The following is a 26,905-nucleotide window of genomic DNA, read 5'->3' as shown; positions in this document are numbered from 1 at the left end:
GCACCCACTGGATTTCATTCCAGCTAACACACTCCGAGCACGTATCCGTCGGCGAACACACACTACCCCTACAGGAAGAGCAAAGGGAATGCGGGTCCACCTCCGGCTTGGATAGGAACGCTCCACACGACTTCCCGGCTCTAGGCCCAGGACAACGGCGGGTCTGCTCCATCACAACACAACCACAAGACACAGGCACGAAGGGAAGGGATAAGGAAAACACTTGGGAAGCACAAGGGAAATACGCGAACACGCGAGAACACAAGGGAAAGCACAGAGACACCACGCGGTAACCACGTGGGACACACGAGTCGGGGACACAAAGGGTCGCAAGAGAATGGAGAGCGGCGTGATGGTATCACGACGCGACCAGAGAACTGACTGACGAGCGAGACCCAAGCTAACGCCGACCGAGCTCAGGACTACCCTCAGGGCACGTTCTCCTTATGCCTGGGTTAGTCCCCACAGAAAACAGAAGTAGGGTAGACTACACAAAACTCTGGTCGGTTGAGAGGAGATTCCAGGTAACTCCTAAGAAAGTAGTTCGAGGTAAGTCTCTGTGTTGGAACAAATACAAATTATCTACGAATTTGTCATATGTTCCGTAACTAGAATAAAAACCACGCTATTTAACAGGGGTGACTCACCCATTAGGAAGGGTGGACATCCCAGCCAGTCTAGCTTTTGGCTTTGCCCGGGGACTCATTTGAGTGTGTAAGCACCCAAGATATAAGGAATCCCTGCACCTTGCCTAAACCTTGCTACGCAAGGTCTGAGCCCTACACAAGCTGTGTGTGAAGGTATGAAGAAGTGTAACTCGTCCTAGAAAGTTGTTCTGAAGTTCTTTAGATGGAAACTTGTAGACTATGACTTTCCCAATACCAATTCATCAGGGAATGGGGATGTAACAGTATTAATCTTAATACTAGGAACACAAGGGAGCATGGTTTACCTGCAGTGGTTTGAGGTCAGCTATGCAGAGAACCCACGATGCTGCTTTCCCCAAGAGAGAGGATGATGAAGATAAGAATAAGGGCCAGTCAAACCTTTACATTCATGCAGACTAAAACCGGGTAACAATGCCCTCAACCTTCTGCTACTTGTCCAATAAGGAGCTTGAGGTTTTAAACCAGCAGTTGTGCAGCCACCACAGGACCGATAGAGAACGTATCGAGTCTCCTGTGGGTCACGTCTTGCAGGTAGTGGGATGTGAACGTTGTTTGACGTTTCCACATCCCAGCTTGAAGAACCTGTGTCACTGAAAAATTTCTTTTAAAGGCCAGGGACATAGCTATGTCCCTGCTCTTGGGCGACATGACAGAGGAGGGTCTGGATTCAGAGCCAGGTCAATGACCCTGTGAACCCATGCAGAGATGGTGTTCTTGGTGACCCTCCTCTAGGTCCTTTCTGTGCTGACGAATAGTGCTGGCACACGAGGACGGGCTACGGCTGTCCTTTTGAGGTACAGCCTCCTCTAATCAGAGTAACAGCCACACTAGGGTAGCGGTAACTGGTTTTATTCATTTATAATCCAATCGTTTCTCCTTTTAGAAGGACTAGAACATGAATTTTAGGTAAGCGTAATGAAAATAACAATCTGTTTTCTCATTATTATACATACCTGCAACTAGAATATTGCCAATCATCCAAAATGCTGCAATCACACTAAGGGCACCACCTCTTTTTTTAGCTGGTTGAAATTCACTAACATAAGCCCATACCAAAGGTATACTTCCTCCAACTCTGAAAAAATAATAAAGAGAACAGATTAACTCATAAAAAGATACAATATTATTATTATTAATGTTATTAGTACAGTACTACAACCCTACTTGGAAAAGCAGGATGCTAAAAGCCTAAGGGCTCCAATAGGGAAAAATAACCCAGAGAGGAAAGGAAATAAATAACCTGCAAGACAAGTAATGAATAATTAAACTAAAATATTTCAAGAACACTAACAACATTAAAATATATCTTTCATATATAAAATATAAAAATTGAAAAAACAAGAGGAAAAGAAATACACTAGAATAGTGTTCCCGAGTGTACCCTCAAGCAAGAGAACTCTATGCCAAGACAGTGGAAGACCATGGTACAGATGCTATGGCACTCCCCAAGACTAGAGAACACTGGTTTGATTTTGGGATGTTTCTCCTAGAATAGCTTCTTACCATAGCTAAGGAGTCTCTTCTACCCTTACCAAGAGGAAGTTAAGAGGAAAGTAGCCAAAACACAATTACAATTCAGTAGTTATCCCCTTGAGTAAAGAAGATTTGTTTGGTAATCTCAGCATTGTCAGGTGTATGATGGAGAAGAACGTGGAAGAATAGGACAGATTATTCGGTGTATGTCTAGGCAAAGAAAAATGAGCCATAACCAGAGAGAGGGATTCTATCTAGTACTGTCTGGCCAGTCAGTGAACCCAGTAACTTTCTAGCAGTACTATCTCAATGGGTGGCTGCTGCCCTGGCCAACCTACTACCTTTAGTATGATGCTTATTTCTTCTACAAACTTGTCTTTAAGGTAACCAGAGAATTCTTACCAGTTCCGGTTGTTATTGTTACTGTACTATATTCATCCTTATTATGCAAATAACAATTCTATTCTAAAAAATTAGAAGAAAAAATTTAATTTTGTGAATAAAACTTATTTTATTTATACTTCTTTTGTAGTCATCAAGCTTATTGAAGCTCTTAGCTTCCAGATCTCTAACAAAAAAATCAAATTCCCCCCCCCCACACATATGCTGTCCAGTAAACCCTGGACGAACACACCAAAATCTAATAGTACCAAGAATTTTATAAAATAGGAGTTGTCATAGACCTGAGTTGTTATATCTAGACATATGAGGACCATGAGTGAAGGCATATTGTTAGAAATGGATAAGGTGTGAAACAAAATAATTCACAGACGACTAAAAGAAAGTTTGCATGTTTTCTTTATTGCCATATCTAATTTCTAATTATTAATACTAAACTTAAATAAGAAAGAAAATATGTCTTGCTAAATCACCATCAAATAACTGCTTGCCCATCACTCATTTGCTAAAATTTTCATCTTAATGTCATTTGTTCAGCTATAGGTGTGAAATTACAGAAGTTTATCAATTGTCTTACCCTAATCCAGATATAAAGCGCATGGTGATAAACAAAGGAAATTCTTGAGCAAATGACGAAATGATGCCACCCAAAGAATTTACGAGCAGGGAGACTATAAGAACGTGTTTTCTACCATATATATCTCCCAAACAGCCCCATATGTAGCCACCAATCATCATGCCTGAAAATAAGATAACCATTAGAATAAAACTGAATATATTCACTTCTTACAACCTATATGACTAGTTCATCTACACTTACAACCAATAAAATTGCTAAATAATACACAATTGTTATCATATATACTTTTACGTCGGATTATCCTTTTATTAAGTTAAATAGAAGGATGGATGTACAGTATTGGCCTTGTGTGAGATAAAGATAAAAGGGAAGGGTGAAGTGATGTTTGGTGAAATGTCTGGTAGAGTGTCTCGGATCGAAAGGGGAAGAGCAAGAGAGGGTGTGGCTTTATTGCAGAGTGAATGGATGACAGGTAAAGTAGTGGAATGGAAGGAGATATCATCTAGGTTAATGTGGGTATGGGTTAGGTTAGGTAGGGAATGTTGGGCTTTTGTCAGTGCGTATGGGCCAGGTAGTGAGAAAAGTGAAGAAGAGCGGAATGAGTTCAGGAATGAATTAACTAGGTGTGTAGAAGGACTGGGTAGAAGGAATTATGTAGTTGTCATGGGTGACTTAAATGCTAGAGTGGGCACTGGAGAGGTAGAAGGTGTCATTGGGAAGTATGGCGTACCAGGTGAAAATGAGAGTGGTGAGAGACTGGTAGATATGTGTGTTGAGCAAGAGATAGTGATAAGACTTAGCTTTTTCAAAAAGAAAGATAAAAACAAGTATACATGGGTAAGAGTGGCAAATGGAAGAATAGTAGAAAGGGCATTAATGGATTATGTGTTGATAACTAAAAGAATGTTTGGAAGATTGAAAGACGTGCACGTTTTTAGGGGCATGGCTAACAGTACAGTATGTCCGATCATATTTTGGTGGAAGGAAAATTAGTTGTGGCAAAAGAGTGGGGGAATAGAGTAGGTGGATGTAAAAGGGAGCTAGTGAGGGTTGAAGAGCTAATAAAACCGGGGGTAAAAAGTAAATATCAAGAAAGGTTGAAAATGACATATGACAAAATGAAAGTAAGAGAAACTGGTAATTTAGAAGAGTGGAAGTTAGTAAAAGAAAATTTTGTTAGGATTGCAAGTGATGTGTGTGGCAAGAAGGTAGTTGGAGGCAGCATGAGGAAGGGCAGTGAATGGTGGAATGAAGGAGTGAAGGTAAAAGTGGAATAGAAAAAGAGGGCTTTTGAAGAATGGCTGCAGAGTAATAGTGTAGAGAAGTATGAAAAATATAGAGTGAAAATGTGGAAGTAAAGCGCAAGGTAAGTGAGGCAAAGAGGGAAGCTGACCTGAGGTGGGGTCAGGGATTGGGTCATTCATATGAAGAGAATAAGAAGAAGTTTTGGAAAGAAGTGAAGAGAGTAAGGAAGGCTGGCTCAAGAATTGAAGAGACAGTGAAAGATGGAAATGGAAGGTTGTTAAAAGAAGAGGAGGCAAGGAAAAAGTGGGCCGAATATTTTGAAAGTTTACTAATTGTTGAGGATAATAGGGAGGCAGATATAATTGCTGTTGCAGGTGTTGAGGTGCAGGTGATGGGAGATGAGAATGAGAGAGAGATTACAATAGATGAAGTGAGGAGAGCACTAGATGAAACGAGAGTAGGAAAAGCATCTGGTATGGATGGTGCGAGAGATGAGATGTTGAAGGAAGGGGGTGTGACTGTACTTGAATGGTTGGTGAGATTGTTTAATATGTGTTTTGTGTTGTCAATGGTACCAGTAGATTGGATTTGTGCATGTATTGTACCACTATATAAGGGTAAGGGAGATGTGCATGAGTGTTGTAATTCAAGAGGTATTAGTTTGTTGAGTGTAGTTGGAAAAGTGTATGGTAGAGTAATGATTAATAGGATTAAGGATAAAACAGAGAATGCAATCTTAAAAGTACAGGGTGGTTTTAGAAGAGGTAGGGGTTGTATGAATCAGATTTTTACAGTTAGGCAGATATGCAAAAAATATTTAGCAAAAGGTAAGGAGGTGTATGTTGCGTTTATGGATCTGGAGAAAGTGTATGATAGAGTTGATAGGGAAGCAATGTGGAATGTGATGAGGTTATATGGAAGTGGTGGAAGGTTGTTGCAAGCAGTGAAAAGTTTCTACAAAGGTAGAAAAGCATGTGTTAGGATAGGAAATGAAGTGAGTGATTGGTTTCCAGTGAGAGTGGGGCTGAGAGAGGGATATGTGATGTCGCTGTGGTTGTTTAACTTGTATGTTGATGGAGTGGTGAGAGAGGTGTATGCTCGAGTGCTTGGACGAGGATTAAAACTGGTAGACGAGAATGACCATGAATGGGAGGTAAATAAGTTGTTGTTTGCGGATGATACTGTACTGGTTGCAGACGCGGAAGAGATGCTTGGCCGATTAGTGACAGAATTTGGAAGGGTGTGTGAGAGAAGGAAGTTGAGAGTTAATGTGGGTAAGAGTAAGGTTATGAGATGTACGAGAAGGGAAGGTGGTGCAAGGTTGAATGTCATGTTGAATGGAGAGTTACTTGAGGAGGTGGATCAGTTTAAGTACTTGGGGTCTATTGTTGCAGCAAATGGTGGAGTGGAAGCAGATGTACGTCAGAGAGTGATTGATTGATTGATTGAAGGTTTTCAGGCATCCTGACATCTACATCAGAGAGTGAATAAAGGGTGCAAAGTGTTGGGGGAAGTTAAGGGAGTAATAAAAAATAGAGGGTTGGGCATGAATATAAAGAGAGTTCTATATGAGAAAGTGATTGTACCAACTGTGATGTATGGATCGGAGTTGTGGGGAATGAAAGTGACGGAGAGACAGAAATTGAATGTGTTTGAGATGAAGTGTCTAAGGAGTATGGCTGGTGTATCTCAAGTAGATAGGGTTAGGAATGAAGTGGTGAGGGTAAGAACGGGTGTAAGAAATGAGTTAGCAGCTAGAGTGGATATGAATGTGTTGAGGTGGTTTGCCCATGTTGAGAGAATGGAAAAGGGCTGTCTGCTAAAGAAGGTGATGAATGCAAGAGTTGATGGGAGAAGTACAAGAGGAAGGTTTGGGTGGATGGATGGAGTGAAGAAAGCTCTGGGTGATAGGAGGATAGATGTGAGAGAGGCAAGAGAGCGTGCTAGAAATAGGAATGAATGGCGAGCGATTGTGACGCAGTTCCGGTAGGCCCTGCTGCTTCCTTCGGTGCCTTAGATGACCGCGGAGGTAGCAGCAGTAGGGGATTCAGCGTTATGAAGCTTCATCTGTGGTGGATAACGGGGGAGGGTGGGCTGTGGCACCCTAACAGTACCAGCCGAACTCAGTTGAGTCCTTTGTCAGGTTGGGAGGAACATAGAGAGGAGAGGTCCCCTTTTTTGTTTCATTTGTTTGATGTCGACTAACCCCCAAAATTGGGGGAAGTGCCTTGGTATATGTAGGGGAAAGTGCCTTGGTATATGTATGTATAAAGTTAAATAAATTACCTCCTATATTCTGTTCATTACTTTTCCTGACTGAGCTCCTGTAAAGGTTTACACCTTATCTTATTAAACAATTCTAAAAAAATTTAAGGACTTTGTTCTGCTACTTCTTCATCTATTGCTTTTCTGACAAACAATGTAAATGTGAGGAGATCAAACAGTTAGCTAGAAGCTTGTGAGTCAGTAAAGCAAAAAAGAAGACTAAATATTCAAGATTCAAAATTATATAAGATAAGGACAGCAATAGTCAAGCTAGATACATCAGTTAGTTTCCCTTGGCTAGAGTTAAATTCCCTCAGGAAATACTAATAATAACATGACAAATTCGTAGATAATTTATATTTTTTCTAACTACAAACCTTAGCTATTTATTAGGGGTTAAACTTTCTGCGGAGCTGAAATAACGAGACATTGAAATTTAGCGAGGGTTAACTACCCACACCGCTAGTTAGCGGGGGTAGGGGGGGTAGCTTGCTACCACTCCTGTTCACACACCTGTGATTTAGTCACTTTGCTTGAAGGTAGGACTTCAAGGGGGATAGGGATGGCGGGCAAGTTTGTATAAATAGCTAAGGTTTGTATAGTTAAGAAAAATACAAATTATCTACGAATTTGTCATTTGTTCCGTAACTGAAATACAAACCATGCTATTTATTAGGGGTGACTCACCCATTAGCAAGGGTGGATGTCCCTGCCAATCTGGCTTTTGGCTTTGCCCGGGGGCTCCTTATCTGAGTATGTTAGTACTCAAAAATAAGGAGTCCCTGCCCTCGTTAAAACTTACTACGCAAGATCCGCGGCCTACGCAAGCTGTGTGTTGAGACGTGCAGAAGTGTGACTGTCTAGGTAAAGTTATTCCGAGTCTATATAGAAAAAACCTAATGTAACCAAGAGCCGCCAATACCACCTCGCCAGGGTATGGGCACGCAACAGTATTAGCTTAATACTAGGTACACAAGGGAGCATGGTTTACCTGCAGTGGTTTGAGGTCAGCTTATGCAGAGAACCCAGGATGCTGCTTTCCCCACGAGAGGGTAGGATGAAGAAAAGGATAAGAGCCAGTCAAATCTTTTCATTCACGCAAACTAAAACCGGGTAACAGTGCCCTCAACCTTCTGCTACTTGTCCAATAAGTAGCTTGAGGTATACAACCAGCTGTTGTGCAGCCACCACCGGACCGATAGAGATCGTATCGAGTTCCTGTGGGTCACGTCTTGCAGGAGAAAGGTTGTGAAAGTCACCTGGAGCATTCACATCCTTTCGTGTAAAACCTGCATCACAGAGTAATCTGCTAAGAAGGACCAGGGGCATAGTTATGCCCCCGACACTGTGAGTCGTCATGTCGAGATGATGTTTCGGTGATCCTCCTCTAGTCTCTCCCAGTGCTGATGACAAGAGAAGGGACCTGGGAGGGCTGTTGCCGTTTTCTTTAGGTAAAGTCTTATACCTTATCATAGGTACAGTAACGGATGATCTGGATCGTCCGTTACCGAGTTGAGACTTGTGTAGGATCCGTTACCTCTGGAGACTGTGTCAGGCGACATACTCAGGGACGAAACTGAACATTGCCTTTCGCCCTTCTCATTAATGGGCGATGTCGAAAGAGAGACCATGAAGTCCTTGACTCGTATGGCTGCTGTCCGAGTGTGTAGGAACATTGGGTTCTTAAATCAGGAGAAAATTTGTTGCCTGGTGAAGTGGAACATATGGAGGTCCCTTTAGGGATTGGAGATTTGAACCAAGTTCCGATAGGAAGGTCTCAATTCCGACTGGGGAAAGGCAAGTTGTAAGTCCGTATGAGTTAGGAAAAGTCTATCGACGAGAGGATGTCCCTTTCTTTCAGTTTGAAGGTGAAGGATCAAGGTTGAGTGATCATCTTTACCTGTCGGAACTGAATAGGGGGTCTTTTCCTCTTGTATATACTCGAAGATTCCGCTATTGCTGGAATCGAGTGGAGAGACACACTTTCACATGACACCAACCACACAAGACGTTATACTGACTGGTAGACTAATGCTGAGGAATTCCTCAGATATCTAGACACCTTTTCGCAAAGAGGTATTGGGTAGTCTCCAGGCGTACAACCATAGCAGAGGTATAGCTTGTGGTAGGTGTCGAAGTGGGTTGTCTGTGATATGGAGAGAGTTCTCTTGGAGAGACTATCAGGAGCTGCAAAAGATTTGAAAACTGTTCTGCATAATGCCATAGCGGAGCTAGGAGAGTCCTTGAGAGGTTAACCGATGTTCTAGCCTTCTTGAGTGCCCTTCTCCAGATAAAACAGGAACGAGACGTAAACGTCATTGTTGTACCCACCGTTGTTGCCAGAGAGCCTTGGGGTCTAAGGCTGGTGAGCAACGGCAGCCTGAGATTCAGGAGCGTTGCGAACAGACCCCTAGTTAGAGGACCTCGTAAAGTCAGAACTTTGTTGGCTACATGGCGATCCAAAGTCCATTCGGTATACCTTATCTGAGATGCTGTGCACAGATTGTCGGCGAGCACGTTCTTCCAGTCTAGAATGAAGCGGGCTGATAGTGGTACCGAACGGACTTTGGCCCATCTTAGTGCTTATACTGTTGGATGTGAAGAGGCTACGAGCAAGTTCCTTCTTGCTTGTCGACGTGAGTCTCTATGTGGTGTGTGGTGTGTCATCCATCACATCACTGAGTGGTCTGTTTGGAACCGATGAGGCTGCTGAAGGACCGGAAAGTTGGCCTTTATCTCTTAAGAGATTTAAGTGAAGGTACTTTCAGGCTCTGTCCAGAGGGCTGAGGTCGTGTGGTGCAGCACTATGGTCCCTCCTCTCTTCTTTTTCTGACTCAAGTCTCTTGGAATGGGAATCGTTCTCGTTTCGAGAAGGTTTTGTGGAGATTGGTGTCTAGAATCATTCCCAGATACACCAGTCTTCTGGGAGGGAAGTAGGGAAGACTTCCGTAGGTTGACCCTGATCACTGGATCTTGGTAAAAAGACTTCAGAAGTTCCAGTGTTAATGCAAGGTTGCCACTGAGTCTGCTAAGGTCAGTCAGTTGTCCCGAGACAGAGGAGACAGAAGCCGATCCTGTGAGACCAGGATGGGTGTAGTGGAAAGACCGAAGCACAGTGCCTTGAACTGGTGTTTCTTGTTTGTCTAGACTGAATCTTCCAACCTTCCTAGATGGATGGTTTGGACCTGGGAGTAAGCGTCCTTTAGGTCCAGTGTGCAAATGAAGACCTGAGGTCTTAGCCCTTGTTCGAACTCCAACATGGTGTGGACATCGACCCAAAGGAACAGCTCCTTGCAGATCCTTTTACATAGAAGATTGTCGACGCTGGAGTCTTGACTTGTGTCGTAAAGGATCAGGCGCGATACCCAGTGTAAGAATTCTTCTCTGAGAGAGAATTCCTTTAACTAACAGAAGGAAGGCAATGCTTAGCCTTACCATGCGCCCTGATGGGATTGATGCTATTCCTTAGAATAGAATCAATCTGGCGAATGTTAATCAATGGTTAACCGTTGGGTATCATGGTTACTGTGAAGTTGGAGAGTGCTTGCAAGTAGTTCCCTGTCAACAAGCCGTTGATAAGGGTTGTCGAACGTTTGCCGATCACTTTAATGTGATGGCGAACGGACAGTAGCGAGAAGTATGTTGTATACCTTCTGATCTAGGAAACTACAGGAAGCAGTTGACTAGTAAGTTTGAGTCACGAACTGCTGGCAAATTGCAGATGATCAATGAATCGGTGGTCTGTGAGCCAATGGTGAGTTAGAGATCAGCAAGCTGATATGATTCCTCCTGGTTGATCAGAGATGAGCAAGCTGAAGGATGGGCTGGTCAGAGATCAGCGAGCTGAGTTCAATGATCGAAGAAAGATGAGCTGCCCATCGGTGATCTAGTGATCAGAAAGCTGATGACTGGTTATTGACAAGCAATCAGTGATTGGAAACGCTAGCAATTGGAGATCGTTAGTCATTGGAGGGACTAGAGGTCAAAGATCAGCATTGAGCTAGCAACTGGTGATCTGGTGATCGGCGACCTAGCGATCAGTAAACTGTGAACTAGCCATCAGCAAACAGTGATCTAGAGATCAGACTGTTGATGCTTTCCCGTTTGCTGACGGTGGTCTGTCAAGGAAAAAATAAACTTCAGAAGAGACAGGGACCAAGGATTCCCCGTTTCGATTCCCTTTGTAGGATGGAATCTTCGGGATCTTGAATCCTTCTGTGAAGCCTTATTCCTCTTTCCTGGTGGCAATCTTTATGTGTCTGCGGGGAGGAATGGGGAAATGGTGACCTGTCCAAAAAGTTTTATTCCTTATTATTGCCCATTACGCGAGTGTGTAGGAGAGTACTGGAGCGATGGGACACAGGATGATGCTGGTGCTCAATTTCTGCCTGGAGAGCAGGCGAGTGCTGGCTCTTAGACAAGGGTTAGTGCATTGGATCTGCGAGCCCTGACTCTTTGGCAAGAACTGGCGCATTCGATCTGAGACCGTAACTGCACAGGAGGGCGCAGGAAAGTGCCATGTAGTTTTGTGCATTCTCCCTAGAATGCACCAAACCGTGTGACTGGTTGCTCAAGGGCGGGTGCATTGGCGCGAGTACTACGTGGGGACTACGGGCGCGCGTGTGCGGAAGACCATTGGCGCGGGAGACCATCAGCGCCCGCGCGCAAAGACCATCAGCGCGCGGAAGGCTGCGTACGCACAAGATCATTGGAGCGCAAAAGCATTGGCGCGCATGCGCGTGGAAGGCCAACGGGTGCTCGCGCGGGAGACCTTTGGTGCCCGCGCGTGGAACACCGCTGGCGCGCGCACGCGCGGAAGGCCATCGGCGCGCGGACGCTCGGAAGGCCATCGGCGCGCGGACGCTCGGAAGGCCATCGGTGCGCGGACGCTCGGAAGGCCATCGGCGCGCGGACGCTCGGAAGGCCATCGGCGCGCGCACGCGCGGAAGGCCATCGGGGCACACACACGTGGAAGGCCATCGGGGCGCACACACGCGGAAGGCTATCGGCGGGCGCACGCGCAGAAGGCCATCGGCACACGCGGGCGTAGGACTGACGGCGCACGTAAGCAGTAGACTGTTGGTGCGCTCACGTGCGTGGAAGACTATTGGCGCGAGCGCAAGAGCATCGGCGCTCGTGGGAGACCATAGACGCCCGCGCACGCGGAAGAAAGTCGGCGCGCGCGCGTGCAAGACTGTTGGTGCGCACGGAAAATCATCGGCGCCCACGCGCGAGCTCGCGCGGGAGACTGTTGGAGCGCGCGCATATGCAAGACTGTTGACGCGCGCGCGGGGCAAACCATCAGCGCACGCGCGCGGAAGACTGTCCGAAGGCGCGCCCGGAAGACTGTCAGAAGGCGCACGCACGGAAGACTGTTGGAGCGCAGTAGATTGGCAGGTCAGCTGGCAGGACGATCAGGAACTGGGATGTGCCCTTTGGAAGGGCGAGCATCCACCGATGGGGACCGTAAAAAGGTCCGCATTAGAGTCCAGGACCAAAGTCCAAAGAACTACGTTGCAGTGCAAGGTTGCACTGGTAGATCAGTAGGTCCTGGTAGGTCTGCTTGATCCTCCGAAGAGGTGTCTCTATGAGTGGCCTCTCGCGAACGAGAGAGGTGAATACTTCGTAGAAGAGACTTGAAGACACCCGTGATGACGCCTATGAGGGCCGGTGGATCAGCAAGCTGACCTTTAACAGTAGCAATCCTCCAAAGTGCAGTCTCTATGAGTGGCCTCTCTCGCGAACGAGAGAAGTGAACATTTCGTAGAAGAGACTAGAAGACGCCCATGATGACGTCCATTGAGGGCCGGTGGATCAGCAAGCTGACCTTTAACAGTACCGATCCTCCGAAGAGGAGTCTCTATAAGTGGCCTCTCTTGCGAACGAGAGAGGTGAACACTTCGTAGAAGAGACTAGAAGACGCCCATTGAGGGCCGGTGGATCAGCAAGCTGACCTTTAACAGTAGCGATCCTCCGAAGAGGAGTCTCTTACCTCTCTCGTGAACGAGAGAGGTAAGCACTTTGTAGAAGAGAGGTGCCAAGACCGTGCTCCGCCCCTGAAGGAAGAAAAACTCAGCAAGGGGGGAGAGAAGTCTGGGCGAAGGCAGCAACAACAGTCGGAGACGATGAATTTATTAAGATGTGGGAAGTTCTCCCTCTAAAGGGAAAAACAACCTCACACCTGGGGAGGAAACTTTCCTCAGAAGGGAAGTTGTCCAACCCCTGGAGGCGAACCTCCTTTAGCGTTGTAAGATGATCTGAAGTGCTGGTCATGTTGTCATGGGAGTACTTCTAAGTTAAGGGATGACGCCCATGACGACGTCCTCTGAGGGATGGCAGTGACAGCAGATTCACCGTGCATGAACAGAACAGCTATGCTTCATCGGCACTCTTAGTCGAACGAAGAAAAACTGCATAGTTAACTGGGAAAAAATAAAATTAATTATTTAACAGAAATTCCCTATGGAGGAACTCCGAAGAATAACCCCGAGGGAACAACATAAAATAAGTATTGCGCCAACAAAAAATTAATTATTTAACAAATTCCTTAGGGAGGAACTCCGAAAAGGAACCCCGAGGGAACAACATAGAATTAAGTATTGCGCCCTTCCTTCCCCAGTCGACATCCATGGGAGAAGGGGGGAGCGGAGTAACTGTAATAAAAACAGAATTACAATTATTTAAATCAGCTAAGAATATTCACTAATAGTGAGAATCACTGACCTTACGAAGGGAAGTGTTCCCCACGGAGAAAAGCTGAAAAGTTAAAATACAATTATATTTTCACTAAAAATAATTGAGACAAACAATCGGAAGAGCAACCTAACCCGCCCACGGGAAAGGAGCTTCCCCCAATAGTACACTGTTGTTGTAAAGGTGAACGACCTCGAGAAGAGAAAGACCGTAGTCCATCTTTGAGAGGCCCAATTCCCTTCGCTCAGAAATCCATGTTTCCCGTAGGAAAAAGGAAAAGGCGAAGACAATAATTGAATGAAGAGGGTCCAGGCGATGACGATTCCCCTGCGGCGGACGAGTTAACGGCTATATGCCGACGGGAAGACCGATGGAACAGAGAGGAAGAGGTCGTTCCCCATGAAGTGGAACTGTGCTGGCCTTGTTAATGTATGCAAGTGTCGTTGTCGTATAAGTATCACACGCACAGCACAAACACTGAAAAGGAAACTTATCACATTTCTATACACATATATATACATAAACATTAAGAATGTTTTCATATACAGGTATATACAAGTATAAGAAAAAGTAAGTTAAAAGACAAAAATTAATGGCAGTCCAGAATAGGCGAGGAGGGAGAGAGGAAACAACCGCTCTCGATCCAATCCAAAAGTAAAGTGACTAAATCACAGGTGTGTGAACGGGAGTGGTAGCAAGCTACCATCCCCCTACCCCCGCTAACTAGCGATGTGGGTAGTTAGCCCTCGCTAAATTTTAATGGCTCGTCATTTCACCTCCGCCGAAAGTATAACCCCTAATAAATAGCGTGGTTTGTATTCCAGTTACGGAACAATTCTGTATTTATGTAAAAACTTGAAAACAGAATGGAAAGTATAATTCCAAAATGACTTGCCTACTTATGACAAGCATAGTTTAATAAAACTCCACAAACTAGGACATAAATCACCCTAAATATGATTCACAAAACAAAATAATAACTTTAAAAGAGGTGATAATACAAAATTCAAAAATAGATATCAACATCAACCATAAGTAAAGATCAAGAATGTAGGTCTTCCTTTGGGATACCAAAATTATAGAGTTTAATTATGACAGAAAAATTTTTAAATGTCAACGTTCGTGGATGTCAAAATTCATAACTTTAGGAAAATATACTGCACTTGACAATATAATAAAATTATCCCTTGTCCTATCAAGCAAGGTAATTTACAGTAGAGTTAAAGGGATGAATTTTAAAGTAAACAATGGATACTCAAATTTAACAATAAGTCACAGCTCACTGTATCACAATTTATGATGTACCTTTGTTGCTAAAATGGGCAACACTCACTAATTCCTTAAATTTCAATCTGTATACATGTTAGTGAGTTTAATTAAGACCACTTTAAAGACATATCTTTGAGAGCCTGTAACAATTCAGAGCACAAAAACCACACTTTTATAGCTGGGGTATCAGAGACATTGGAAAAACAAAGAGCAGTGCTGAATGCTCTTCGACATTTAAATACCGAAATGTTACTGTAAAAGGCACTTGGAATCTGAGTTAAGTGCTTGGAATATGAGATAATTCTGATAACTGGCATTGTAGACTGTAGGGAGATCAGTGTCATGGCAAATAGGCAGATGGCATTGTTTTAGTTTTTATCCTTAGCGTATAAAAGCTCCTACTTCAAGGTAATAGTATTATGAATTTCTGGTAAAATACAAGGACAAATTACGTAAGCTGGCCTATAAATATTGAAATATTGGAAGGCTTGCATCATTCTACCTAACCACATCCAGCGAGTAATAACTTCCAAGATTTTATTATTAAATAATTGCTTTAGAATTAAGTAGAAAATTCACATTATCATGAAGTTCTAACAAACTTGGGACTTTTATATTTTTCAATCACCACTTCAGTTATTTCAACTGTGAAATGTCATTCAATAAGTTTTTTTAAACAGAGCATTAGATTGTAATTACTGTAAAACTCAAAAAATAAATATTTTTAGGACTGAATTTCTTTATTACAAATGGGGTTACTCTGTTACTTCATAGGGACTGCACAGTTTAAATAGAATAAATCAAACTAAAAACACACCGGCATTCAATTAGATACTCACCAAGAAATACTAAAGCGATAAGTAACCCTTTATCAAAAGATGTCATATGAAGATCACATTCAGCTGCAGGAAGAAGTATAGATATGCACAAAATTTCTATTGCATCACTAGCATTTGCAAAGCCACCAACTCCAATCAGCCAGTATTGAAATTTTCCATAACCTGAAATATTGAAAAACATTTACTTCATTTGTAATTAACAGCCAGTACTAAAGCTGTCAAAAAGGGTATTTTTATTTTAAAATAAGTTTTTAAATATACTTACCTGGTAGTTACATATATATAGCTTTATCCCGCCGATTCGTCGCGCGCTCGGCAGAAATTCAAAATTCGCGGCAATCGCCGATAGATGGTCAGGTGATCATACCTGCGCTCCCTCTACCCAGGTACAGTACTTGGAACCATTCCCATTTGTCCTCAGAAATTCCATGCCCCTGTTCTCAGAGGGGGGGGAGGGAGGGACCTTTTATATATGTAACTACCAGGTAAGTATATTTAAAAACTTATTTTAAAATGAAAATACCATTTTTAAATATCTAACTTCCCTGGTAGTTACATATATATAGTTGATTGACACCATTGGTGAGGGGTTAGAGAATCGCAACCCCGTTGGGAATCCGTATAATTATTAATCGCTACAAATTAGCTGTACCAATAATCTGGATCCAACCTGATAAGGAAGCTGGCTTCATAGTTTTCCTGCCTCATTTGCCTGCATTCCTTAAGAGACCCAGCGATCCACCCAGGGGGCTGTAGAAAGTCTCTGTGGGGCTGTCACACGGTCATTGACCTTAACATGACTAGACCACCACCCTTGCTATCCTGGCATAGCCATGGACAATGAGGTGACCACCTGACCCACTAACACACTAAAAATACACTCCATAAAACCTAACTTAGACTTGCACCCCAGACAACCTGTGAGATCAAGTTCAAGAAAAAGCAAGGGTATAAACAAGGTTATAGGTTAGAGGCAACAACAATCCTCATATTGGGTCTGTACCTCTTTAGGTAACAATCTGCGAAGATTAATTTGCTTCACCAGAATGTTGTTTACAAAATCGATTTCATAGACTTGTTGTGTCTATAAGCCATCGAAGTTGCCACAGCTCTTACTTTGTGTGCTTTGACTTCAAGGATTGGGAAGCTTTTCTCGTCACAGTTCTGGTGAGCTTCCCTTATTAAATCCTTGATAAGGAACGCCAGTGCATTCTTTTGACAAGGGTAACGAAGGTTTCTTCACCGAGCACCAGAGGTTGTCTGCCTGTCCTCTCATGTTTTTGGTCCTCTGCAGATAAAATTTTAGGGCCCTCACTGGACAAAGGCCTCTCTCCTTTTCCTCTCCTACTAAATGAGTTAATCCTGGTATGGTAAAGGATCTGGGCCATGGCTGAGAAGGATTCTTGTTCTTGGCGAGAAAACCTAGTTGCAGCAAGCAGACTGCATTCTCTCCATTGAAGCCTACATTTTTGCTAAAGGCTTGCAATTCTCCTATCCTCTTGGCTGTTGCCAACGCAACCAGGAATAGGGTCTTCTTAGTGAGATCCTACCACGAAGCCTTGTTGAGAGGTTCAAACCTGCTCGAGGTTAGAAACATCAGGACTACATCCAAATTCCAAGAGGGGGTTGGGTTGTCCTTCCTCTTAACTGTCTCAAAGGACCTTATGAGGTCCGAGAGATCCTTGTCTCCCGACACGTCAATATCTCTGTGACGGAAGCCGGAAGCTAGCATGCTGCGGTATCCCTTGATGGTTGATACTGCTAGTTTCTCTTGGGTTCTTAAGTGTAACAGAAAATCTGACAGTTGAGTTAGAGAGGTACTGGAAGAGGAAATGTTGTTAACTCTGCACCATTCCCCTGAACACGTCTCACTTATACTGGTACACCTTGATTTTGGACGTCCTCCGCGCTCTCGGGATTGCTCTTGCAGCTTTCCTCAAAAAGCCCTTCGCTCTTGCCAGTTTTTTCGATAGTCAAAAGGCAGTTAGATTGAGAGCGAGGAGATTTTGATGGTATCTCTCTATATGTGGCTATCTAAGTAGATCGTTCCGACAAGGTAACGATCTGGGGGTGTCTACTAGCCACTCCATCACTTCTGTGATCCAGGGTCTCATGGGCCAAAACGGAGCTATCAGGGTCATGCGGGCATTGTTCGACTCCCTGAACTTCTTCATGACTCTGTCTAGGATCCTGAATGGGGGGAAAGGAGTACGTGTCTAGTCCTTCCCACTCCATGAGGAAGGCGTCCGCTGCCACTGCTTCCTGGTCTGGGACTGAAGAGCAGTAAACAGGTAACCTCTTTGTTCTCTGCATCCCAAAGAGGTCTATTGACGGTTCTCACCACAGATTCCAAAGTCTGCTGCACACCTCGTGATGTAGGGTCCATTCTGTCGTGAGAACCTGTCTTCCTCTACTGAGAAGGTCCGCTCTGACATTCTCTCCCTCTATGAAGCGGGTTATCAGAGTTATATTGTTCGCTTTTGCCCACAGCAGATCTTTGCTGAATCGTAAAGGGAATTCGAACGAGTGCCTCCCTGTTTCCTGATATAGGCCAACACTGTGGTGTTGTCTACGTTGACCTCTACTAACTTGTTTTGGACCTCCTCCTGGAAGTGTATTAGCGCTAGATGAATGGCCACCAGTTCCTTCACGTTTATGTGACATTTCTTCTGATGGTCTTCCCATAGACCTGAGAACTCGCCCTTCCCCAGTGTTGCACCCCACCCCACGTCTGATGCGTCTGAATACAACACTAGGTCGGGGTTCTTCTGTTGAAGTTCGAAGCCGTCTTGAAGCTTGTTGGGGTCGTCCCACCAACTCAACTGATTCCTGATTCCCAGAGGGATAGGAATCCACATCTCTAGGTCTTGGTCTCTTGTCCAATATCTTGACAGATGGAACTGAAGTGGATGTAGATGTAGTCACTTGTAGATCCTCCAGACACTTTTCTTGCAACCTGGCTCTGATTAGCCAGTCGTCCAGGTACATCGATATTCGTATCCCTTCCAGATGTAACCAGAGAGCCACGTTCAATACCACTCGTGTGAAAACGTAAGGAGCCGTGCTTAGTCCAAAACAAAGTGCTCTGAACTGAAAAGTTGTTGCGTGATGTACAAACCTCAGATATTCCCTGTAGTTCGGGTGAATTGGGATGTGAAAATATGAGTCCTGCAGGTCTATCGACACCATCCAGTCTCCTTGTTTGGTGCCTGCAACGACTGACGCAGATGTCTCCATAGCAAACTTGACTTTGCTCACGGACTTGTTCAGTGGACTTCCGTCCAAAACGGGTCTCCAATCCCCCGAGTTCTTGGGTACCAGATATAGTCTGTTGTAAATCCCTCTGACGAGGGGTCCTCTACCACTTCTATTGCTGCTTTTGACAGCATCTGGTTTACCTGCTCTTGAAGAGCTGCTGCTTTGCTCCCCGAGAATGTAGCTGTCAACTCTAACGGCTCTGGCGAAAGAGGAGGCTTCCTTAGGAAGGGGATTTGTATCCTTCCTTTAGTATTTCGACTGTCCAATCGTCCGTTCTCCTTTGGCTCAACTCTTGCCAGTAGTGGGATAAACTGGCTCCCACTTGTGTCTGGAGGTTGTTGAGTTCACTTTTTGGGTTTCAGTTGCTGTTTAGGGTTTGCCCTCCAGCAGCCATTCTCTGGCTTCCTCTCGAAAGGGCTCTCCCACAAAAGCGCTGATGCGTGGGAGGAGCTTCCTTCTCCTTCCTGGCTAAAAAGTTTGCCGGAAGAACTTTCCTTGCAGTCCTTGTAATCAGATCTTGCGTTCCTTGTTGTGCAAGAGCTGCCGATAAGTCCTTCACTAGCTCTGAAGGGAAGAGGTATTTGGTCAAGGGAGCATACAAGAGCTCTGCTCTCTGAGCGTGAGTCACTCCTGACGACAGGAAAGAAACAGCATAGCTCTTTTCTTAATAATACCTGCTGTGAAAAGGGCTGTGAGTTTGACTGTCCCGTCCCTCACAGCTTTATCGAGACAGGCAATAAGGTGCATTTGCGTCTCGTTCTTCTCATCCGTAACATCTGCGAGGGCTCCGAGAATCCAGTCCATCAAGCTGAAGACACCTTTCAGCAAGTGGTCATTTTCCAATGTGGACCACATAAGTTTAGCCTTAGTCATGGCTGTTCTACGCGAGGCGTCTACGAGTCTGGAGAAGTCCCCTCGGGAAGAGGCAGGAACTCCCAAGCTGAGAGCCTCCCCAGTCTCGTACCACACGCTAGATCTAGAAGCCAATCTCGTTGGGGGGAAGGAAAAGGTTGTCCTTCCCTGTTCCTTTTTCTTCAAAATCCAGTCGTTCAACGTCGAAAAAGCCCTCTTCACTTATCTGGCTAAAACTGTCTTCTTGAAGGAGGAAGACTTCTGGGGTCTACCCTTCATAAACTGTGAGGGTGGGCTCCGAGGAACAGCCTGCTGAAAATCATTCGGAAATAAGTCCGCCAATCCCGCAAGTAATCTTTTCAGATCCACCTCATGAAGAGTTTCTTGCATCTCCTCCTCTGAGATCTCTTCCAAAGGATTGGCGATTTCTGATATCGAAAGAGTGAGGGAATCACGCGGATCGTCCCACTTGTGTGCGTCATGCATGCATCCAGCATGCTGCGAGGGAGAGTCACGATCCTTGTCACCTCCCGTCACGATCCTTGTCACCTCCCGTCACGGTCCTTGTCACCTCCCGTCACGCGTCCAGCTTGCTGCGAGGGAGCGTCTATGAGCGCTGCAACTTGCAGTGAATCCGCGTCTTGCTGGCAGTTAGCGTCTCGCTGTCCCAACTCCGGTCTTATCCTGACTTCTGGCATCAAGGAGTCCAATATCATGATGCCTGGCTTCACGTTGTTCCAACGCTAGATGCTCCGAACTATGATGTTCGCGATCTTGACGCTCGGAACTATGACGTTCGCGATCTCGACGCTCGGTTTCATGACATCCGAGGCTCTTACGCTTGGCGTCCCAACGTACAACTCCTTGACGCTCAGCGTCATGAACCCTTGACGCTTGGCTTTCTGGCGAGCATCCTGGTAAGCGTCAACAGGTACGCTCGAGGGGACGACTGCTCGGGGGCTAACGCCTCTCGCCTCCCTTCGCCTGTTGACATTCCTTCTCCCAGGGATTGGGGAGCTTGGAAGAGGTCCAGGGCTAAGAGAACGACAGGTCCGAGCAACCGCACCCTCCACTGCACCGATTTAAGCACTGAAACTACCACTTTTTAACTCTTTCACATCAGACCATAATTTAGACCTGCCTGCTGTGAGAGATTCTACACTTTCACCAAGGGCTTGAAGCAGAATTCAATAGGCTATACGATTAATATTAGTATTCACAATATGTAAATATCAAATAACGATACAAAGTATTTGTGGAACTGTAACGATCGTCATGAGTACTACGTAGCGTAAATTGACTGTACGCTAGTTTTAATCTCTGATAATAGATCGATGATTATCTAAAGAAAGTATACTAATAGGACAAATATCTTCTTAAAAATAATATATTTCCTCTTACATTATAAAAATGAAATACTTTTGCTTTGTAAGTTACTGTAGTATTTTCTTTTCCTTCCTTGCAAGAAAAAGAAATGAATTTACATATTTTGCAAGCCATTCTTCGTAGAGTTTACGCCATCATGTCTTTAAGAGTTGGTTCGTTAGTTTTTACAGTAGGGGGAAAAACTCCTGATCCTACCCCTTTCAAGCTTACGAACATAGCGATCATATTCCCCCCAAAAAAAGAAAAGTACACACATGCCCTCTGCATTTCTACATGCTGTGTGGGGATCAAGAGCAGCTTTTGGAAGCCAGTCTTGCACCCCTTCACAAAAATTCTAACAACTGAGTCAGCCATCTAGAAAATCCAGAAAACAAGTTAATATAAACTGTCCAAGTCGGACCAACAACATCTATCTTATCCGTGTGAAAAAGAAATCAAGGAAAATCCAATATCAGCGAAAGCCATCAACCAAAAAAAAAGCAAAGGGTACTTCACCAATTTGTAGTTAAAGCAAACCCAAACAAAGTAGAGCAAATTTCCAACGTGTTGCTAGAACGACAGCAGGGAATTTCTGAAGACAAATGGGAATGGTTCCAAGTACCTGGGTAGAGGAAGCGCAGGTATGATCACACCTGACCATCCAACGTCGATTGCCGCGAATTTTGAATTTATGCCGTGCGTGCGAAGAATCAGCGGGATAAAGCTATATATATGTAATTACCAGGGAAGTTAGATATTTAAAAATCTGAATTATATATACAGTATATACAGTATATATATATATATATATATATATATATATATATATATATATATATATATATATATATATATATATATATATATACTATATATATATATATATATATATATATATATATATATATATATATATATATATATATATATATATATATATATATATACACAGTATTATATATATATTTTTGGGCTCAAACCATGTCGTTCTGATGGAAGGTTCCTTTAGACCGCTTTCTAAGGGATATTTGGCTACAATGATATTCCCAGACAATTGACCATAGGTCTCCAGAATTCTAACTCCTGGCACGAATATCCTTAAAATTTCTCTTAAGGATATCGCATAATATCAGGGGACGTATATCTTGATACGGCATATGGCAATCTTCACCCCGAATAGCGTTTTCGTTTTGAGGGGGAAGAGTGGTGAAACTGAAGGGGACCTGTTATCAAGGTTACCCTTCCTCCCGTACTATTACAAGGCTCCAAGATGGTGCTCATTCCTTCTTTGGTAGCGATTTTGCACGGTGGTTTTCCCTGTTATCTAACGTTCTTGATCATTCTTGAGAGGATTTATTATGCATTCTCCAGCTTCTTCTGCCTCTGGAAAGTTGAGTATTTAATCTTTACAGTGTATAATTTTTAGCTCCTGCTTCACAGTGAAATTAGTTTAATTTAATGTGTTTCATGGAGCTTGGCCAGTCACCGGAGGCGCCAAGTTGGGTGCTGTCGTTCGTCATGCATGCATTATTTAGTCAGCAGAACGACATTCCCGGTTTTAATAGCATTAATGAATTATAAAAGCTATTTAGGCACAATTATACTAGTGAAGATATGATTATGCATACAAATTTCCTCTTGCTCATATGTCGATCGTATACGTTAGAGTTTCAGTGATTTAGGTAACTAAGATCTCGCCCCGCGCTAGTCTACCTAGCCTACGCGCTTTAGTATACGTACTTTCATACATTATCCCCGTTTACACTCGTGTATCGTTTTATCAATTCAACAAGAGATAGTATATCTCCTAGAATTATTTATATAACTCGATAGTCGTCTCCTGTGGAGATTTAAGGGTAATCCCTCCTTCCCTCTGAGTGCCACCATAGGCGACAACCCTATCTTGGTCTCACCATAGAGTAGTCACTTCGGCTTGACTAGGCTAGTGTTTTCTGTCTCCCACCCTTGCCGGCGAGTATTCCGGCTTGGGTTTTCGACAGAACCTCAGAGTATTCAGTCACTCCCCTGCCGGCTTAGAGTTTCCGGCATAGGAGGCTTAACCTCACTAGGCCACACTTGAAGTGGTAGTATAATGCAGCCACCTTCTCCCCTGTGGTCTAGAAGACAAGTCCTGTTTCGGCAGACCCTAGGCTGAAGAATAGATATTCTTCTACCGCCTAGGATGGCGCCGATACTGAAACGAAGTTTCACCCTTGTTTGGAAGTGGCGGCAATCCTGCCGCCTTCTCCTAACACTATATACAGGACCCTTTCCCTGCCCCTCTCTGTCCTTTAGCGATGGCCTAGCTATCGCAATCCTGTGGCCTTCGTCCTACAATCTCCCCGCTTGCCGGGTAGATCGTAGTGCCGGCCGGGCTCCTACATAGGGGGCTTAATAACCGCTCCGACTTTCCCCTACGGACGCAAGGCTCTGGGAAAGGTTGTGCCGGCTATGACGGCTGCCGGTGGGAGACCCCTTTGCCGTTGAGTGTTCTTCAGTCCTTCCTTGGACTGCCATCCACATCCCTGAAACCGGCAGCGACCAGCAACGGATCTTGTGGCTGGATGGAAGCCTGAATGATGCATTCTCCCCTTCCATTTGAACCCTCATTCTGGAGGAAGGCAGTAAGGTTATACAGTATACCTACACCCTTATTTATTGTACAGATACATTTAATATGGCAGCCCTTCACTTCATGCTTTCTCTCTCTCTGTCGGCTAGTGCTGCCAGGTACTAACCCAGCCGGTATGGAACGGTGCTGCCAGGTACATGTTGCCGGCTGGACCGGTGCCGCCAGGTTCTAGCCTAGCCGGCAACATGCCGGCTGAACTACAGTATATGATTATACAGTACCCAGTATATTTGCAGTATAGTATGTACTGCAGACAGAAAACTATAGTACTGTATATATTATACAGTAGTTTATTTTCCAACATACCCTGTGTATCCTTTCACAGTCTATTGTTGAGACCAATGCTATATTGAAGAGAAGTATTCCTTCAATATACTGATAAGTAATCAGTTGATAACCCCACAATATTAAATCTTTAAAGAAGGGTCAGTGTTAGTATACACTAATTCTATTCCTAGAGGTTAGAACCCTTCTCTTTTGAGTTTGCCTTGATAAGGAAACTCTAACATTAATATTGGGGGGAGGTCACAGCAATTGGCTGGACAGGAGACACAAGTATGTGTCTTTCCTATTTCCTTTCTAGCTTACTATCCTAAGCTATAATGGTTCAAATATTATTATTTTGCATAACCTGCTTATCATGTGTGATAAACAACCGCGTACTCATTTAATTTTCCTTTCTTTACAGGAGGAACCCCAAATGAAGTGCGAGGTGATCTTCCGTAATCACAGGAGTAGGAACTTCTGTGGTCACAAAGTGTGCAGGTCGCATGCCGCCTGCACCATTACTACCGAAACCCTGCGGTACTGGGACCCCCCGAACTGCAACATCTGCTTGGCCATGGTGGCTGAAGGTTTCGACGACCCCAAGTTAACAGAGTTGAGGGATGCAGCACAAGAAAAGCTGCGCAAATGGGTACGAGGGTTCCAAAAGAACTCTCCGGGACCGTACCTACCTAACGATAGGATGGGTAGCTTGCTGTTCCCTAAGGCGGGTAGTGAAGCTGTCGTGCCCCCAACACGACCCGGACCTCCCTGCGTCCAGATTGCCATCGAGACGAATGTCAGTGAGGTATTGCAAGGCATGGACATCCACCAGGAGGAAAGAATATCTGAAGTGTCCATGGACACTGAGAAGGATCTCCTTAAGGATGATCCCAAGGAGGAGTCTACTCTGCTTCCTGAAAAAGAAGAAGTCGAGTCGGAGTCCCTTCCGTCTGTGCCAGCACTGGAGCCGACACCCTCTACATCTTCTGCTTCTACCCCTCCATTGGACAACATGAGCCAGGCAGTTTTGGCTCATATTACGGCGCTGATGGAGAATATTCGCAAGCAAGGCGAAGCAAGGGAAGCGAGGCTCGAAAAAGAGGTCCGTGAAGCACGAATCACTGCCTCCCGAGGATCATTCAAGCGACCCAGAGTCCAAGACCTCCCACCCTGCTCCGAGACGAATCCCTGGAGGTACGTGGAGTTTATGCCAATTACCAATGGCAAGCTGTACATCTCTGAGAAGATGGGAGCCACCTCCTTAGACAACATCCAGTTCTGGCCGAGCTTTAATGCTTTCCCAGACTGCTTCATTCGACTGAAGCAGGAGCCAGCGTCAAAAGAGGAGACGGAACCAAAGGAGGTCATGGTTTTCGACCACGACAAGGCACAGGCTCTCTTGTCGAGCAGCCTGAAGAAGGCGGGCTACACGAACTCGAAAGTGTTTGCCTTGAGCAAGAAATACCCTACCTTTCTTGCTCCTGCTTCAATAGCCTTCCTCTTTACGTCGAAGGCTTCTAAAGCTGTTGCCAAGGCAGTGGAGGCAAGCAAACCATGCCCTGCACTACAGGAGTGTAGGCCTCTGTCGTTAGCCCTGCCCATCGAAGAGAAGGAATGGAAGGAAGTCCACCTAACCTTCTCAGTAGGGAAGTTGGATGCAGATATCACGGGACGGCAGTTCAGCGAAAATCTCCCAAAACTGTCAGACTTTCTCTTGCGCAGGGAGCAAGAGATGAAGAAGAGACTTGCGGCATCCCTATCCCTACAGAACTGCTTAGAGATGTGTGGTCCTAAAAAGCACCCCAAACATGCTCATGGTCCTGGCCAAAATGCATATGGCCACCCTAGTGAAGGACCTGTACGCTATTATGAAGGCTAGGAGAGGCTGTAGAGAGTTTGTGTTTATTGCAGCAGCAGTAAAACACGAACCCAGGAAGCTGATATCTTCCAACATCTGGGGTAAAGACCTCTTCCCAAATGAAGTGGTCAAGGAGGTAGTTGAGAAAGCCGCCACGGAGAATTAGAACCTTCTCCAGAAGTGGGGCATTTCGTCTAAAAGGAAGTCTTCCCAGGATGCGGTTCCCCAACCTAAAAGGAAGACAAAGAAACCTAGACTATTCTCTCAGCCTGCCCAGCAACATCCTAGTCACCATGACCGCGGTGCCCCAAGTGGTTGCTCAACCACAGACCACATTCCAAGTGGTGCCTCAGCAGCTGGTTGCCCCGTCACCAGCATTCAACCCTGCATTTGAGAGGCAAACCACTACCTTTCGCCCGAAAGGTAGAGGCTCCCGACGGGGCTCCTCAAGACACCCCTCGCGAGGTAGGGGAGGACGCGGTCAGGGAGGTAAACCCTCCGGACAATCGAAGCAATGAGCTGCTTTAGGTAGGAGGGAGGCTTCAACACTTTCAGGATCGTTGGACCTTCGATCGTTGGGCCCACAGCCTAATTAAGAATGGACTAGGATGGAGATGGAACAAATTTCCACCATCATTTCCTCAATTCTTCCAACACTCCACCCCCTTATTGGAAGAATATACCTTAGAACTCTTGAGCAAACAGGTTATAAGGAGAGCAAAGTCCATCAAATTCAAGGGAAGGCTGTTTTGTGTTCCCAAGAAGGACTCAGACAAACTCAGAGTCATTCTGGACTTATCGCCACTCTTGGACTTTAAGTCGCTTGTATGACCCTCGGGAGGCAGAGAGTCGAGCTTCACGGAGCTCTCTCTCAAGTTTTGCTTCCCTAGCTTCGCCTTGCTTGCGAATGCTTTCCATTAGAGCCGTAAGATTGGCCAGTGCCTGTCTCATGTCGTCTGATGGAGGGGCAGAAGATGTTAAAGGTAACGGCTCCGGTGGTCATCCAACACATCCGGACAGGGACCAAAGGCAAGTATCACCTTTCTCATATGCGCCCGGTCCGAGAGGACAAGTTGGTGTGGTATTTGAATAAGCCGGTGCCACCTTACCCCGGGCTACCTGGCTACTTGGGGGAGGAAGGTGAGGAGGAGGCCCAAGCAATTGTCAGTGCCATACTTCGAGCACGAGAGAGTGCGAGAGGACATGGGTCTTGAGATAATGTCTACCACGAGGTGATTGAGG

At 44.9% G+C, this 26,905-nt stretch overlaps 1 protein-coding gene across 4 annotated transcripts in view; it reads right to left on the bottom strand.

The window, feature by feature from the left end:
• Positions 1-26,905, bottom strand: part of LOC137655693 (synaptic vesicle glycoprotein 2B-like) — a 132,862-nt gene that overhangs the window by 71,269 nt on the left and 34,688 nt on the right. For all 4 annotated transcript variants that reach the window (XM_068389664.1, XM_068389665.1, XM_068389663.1 and 1 more), the window contains 3 exons: positions 15,432-15,593; positions 3,118-3,280; positions 1,622-1,743 (listed from right to left, as the gene is read on the bottom strand). In XM_068389664.1, the coding sequence (XP_068245765.1) occupies positions 1,622-1,743; positions 3,118-3,280; positions 15,432-15,593 (447 nt within the window). The remainder of the gene's footprint in view (positions 1-1,621; positions 1,744-3,117; positions 3,281-15,431; positions 15,594-26,905) is intronic.

This window comes from Palaemon carinicauda, chromosome 16, assembly GCF_036898095.1.
Source record: "Palaemon carinicauda isolate YSFRI2023 chromosome 16, ASM3689809v2, whole genome shotgun sequence".
Lineage (NCBI taxonomy): Eukaryota > Metazoa > Arthropoda > Malacostraca > Decapoda > Palaemonidae > Palaemon > Palaemon carinicauda.
The sequence above is the reverse complement of the archived record's forward strand: the minus strand, read 5'-3'. Positions and strand labels throughout refer to the sequence as shown.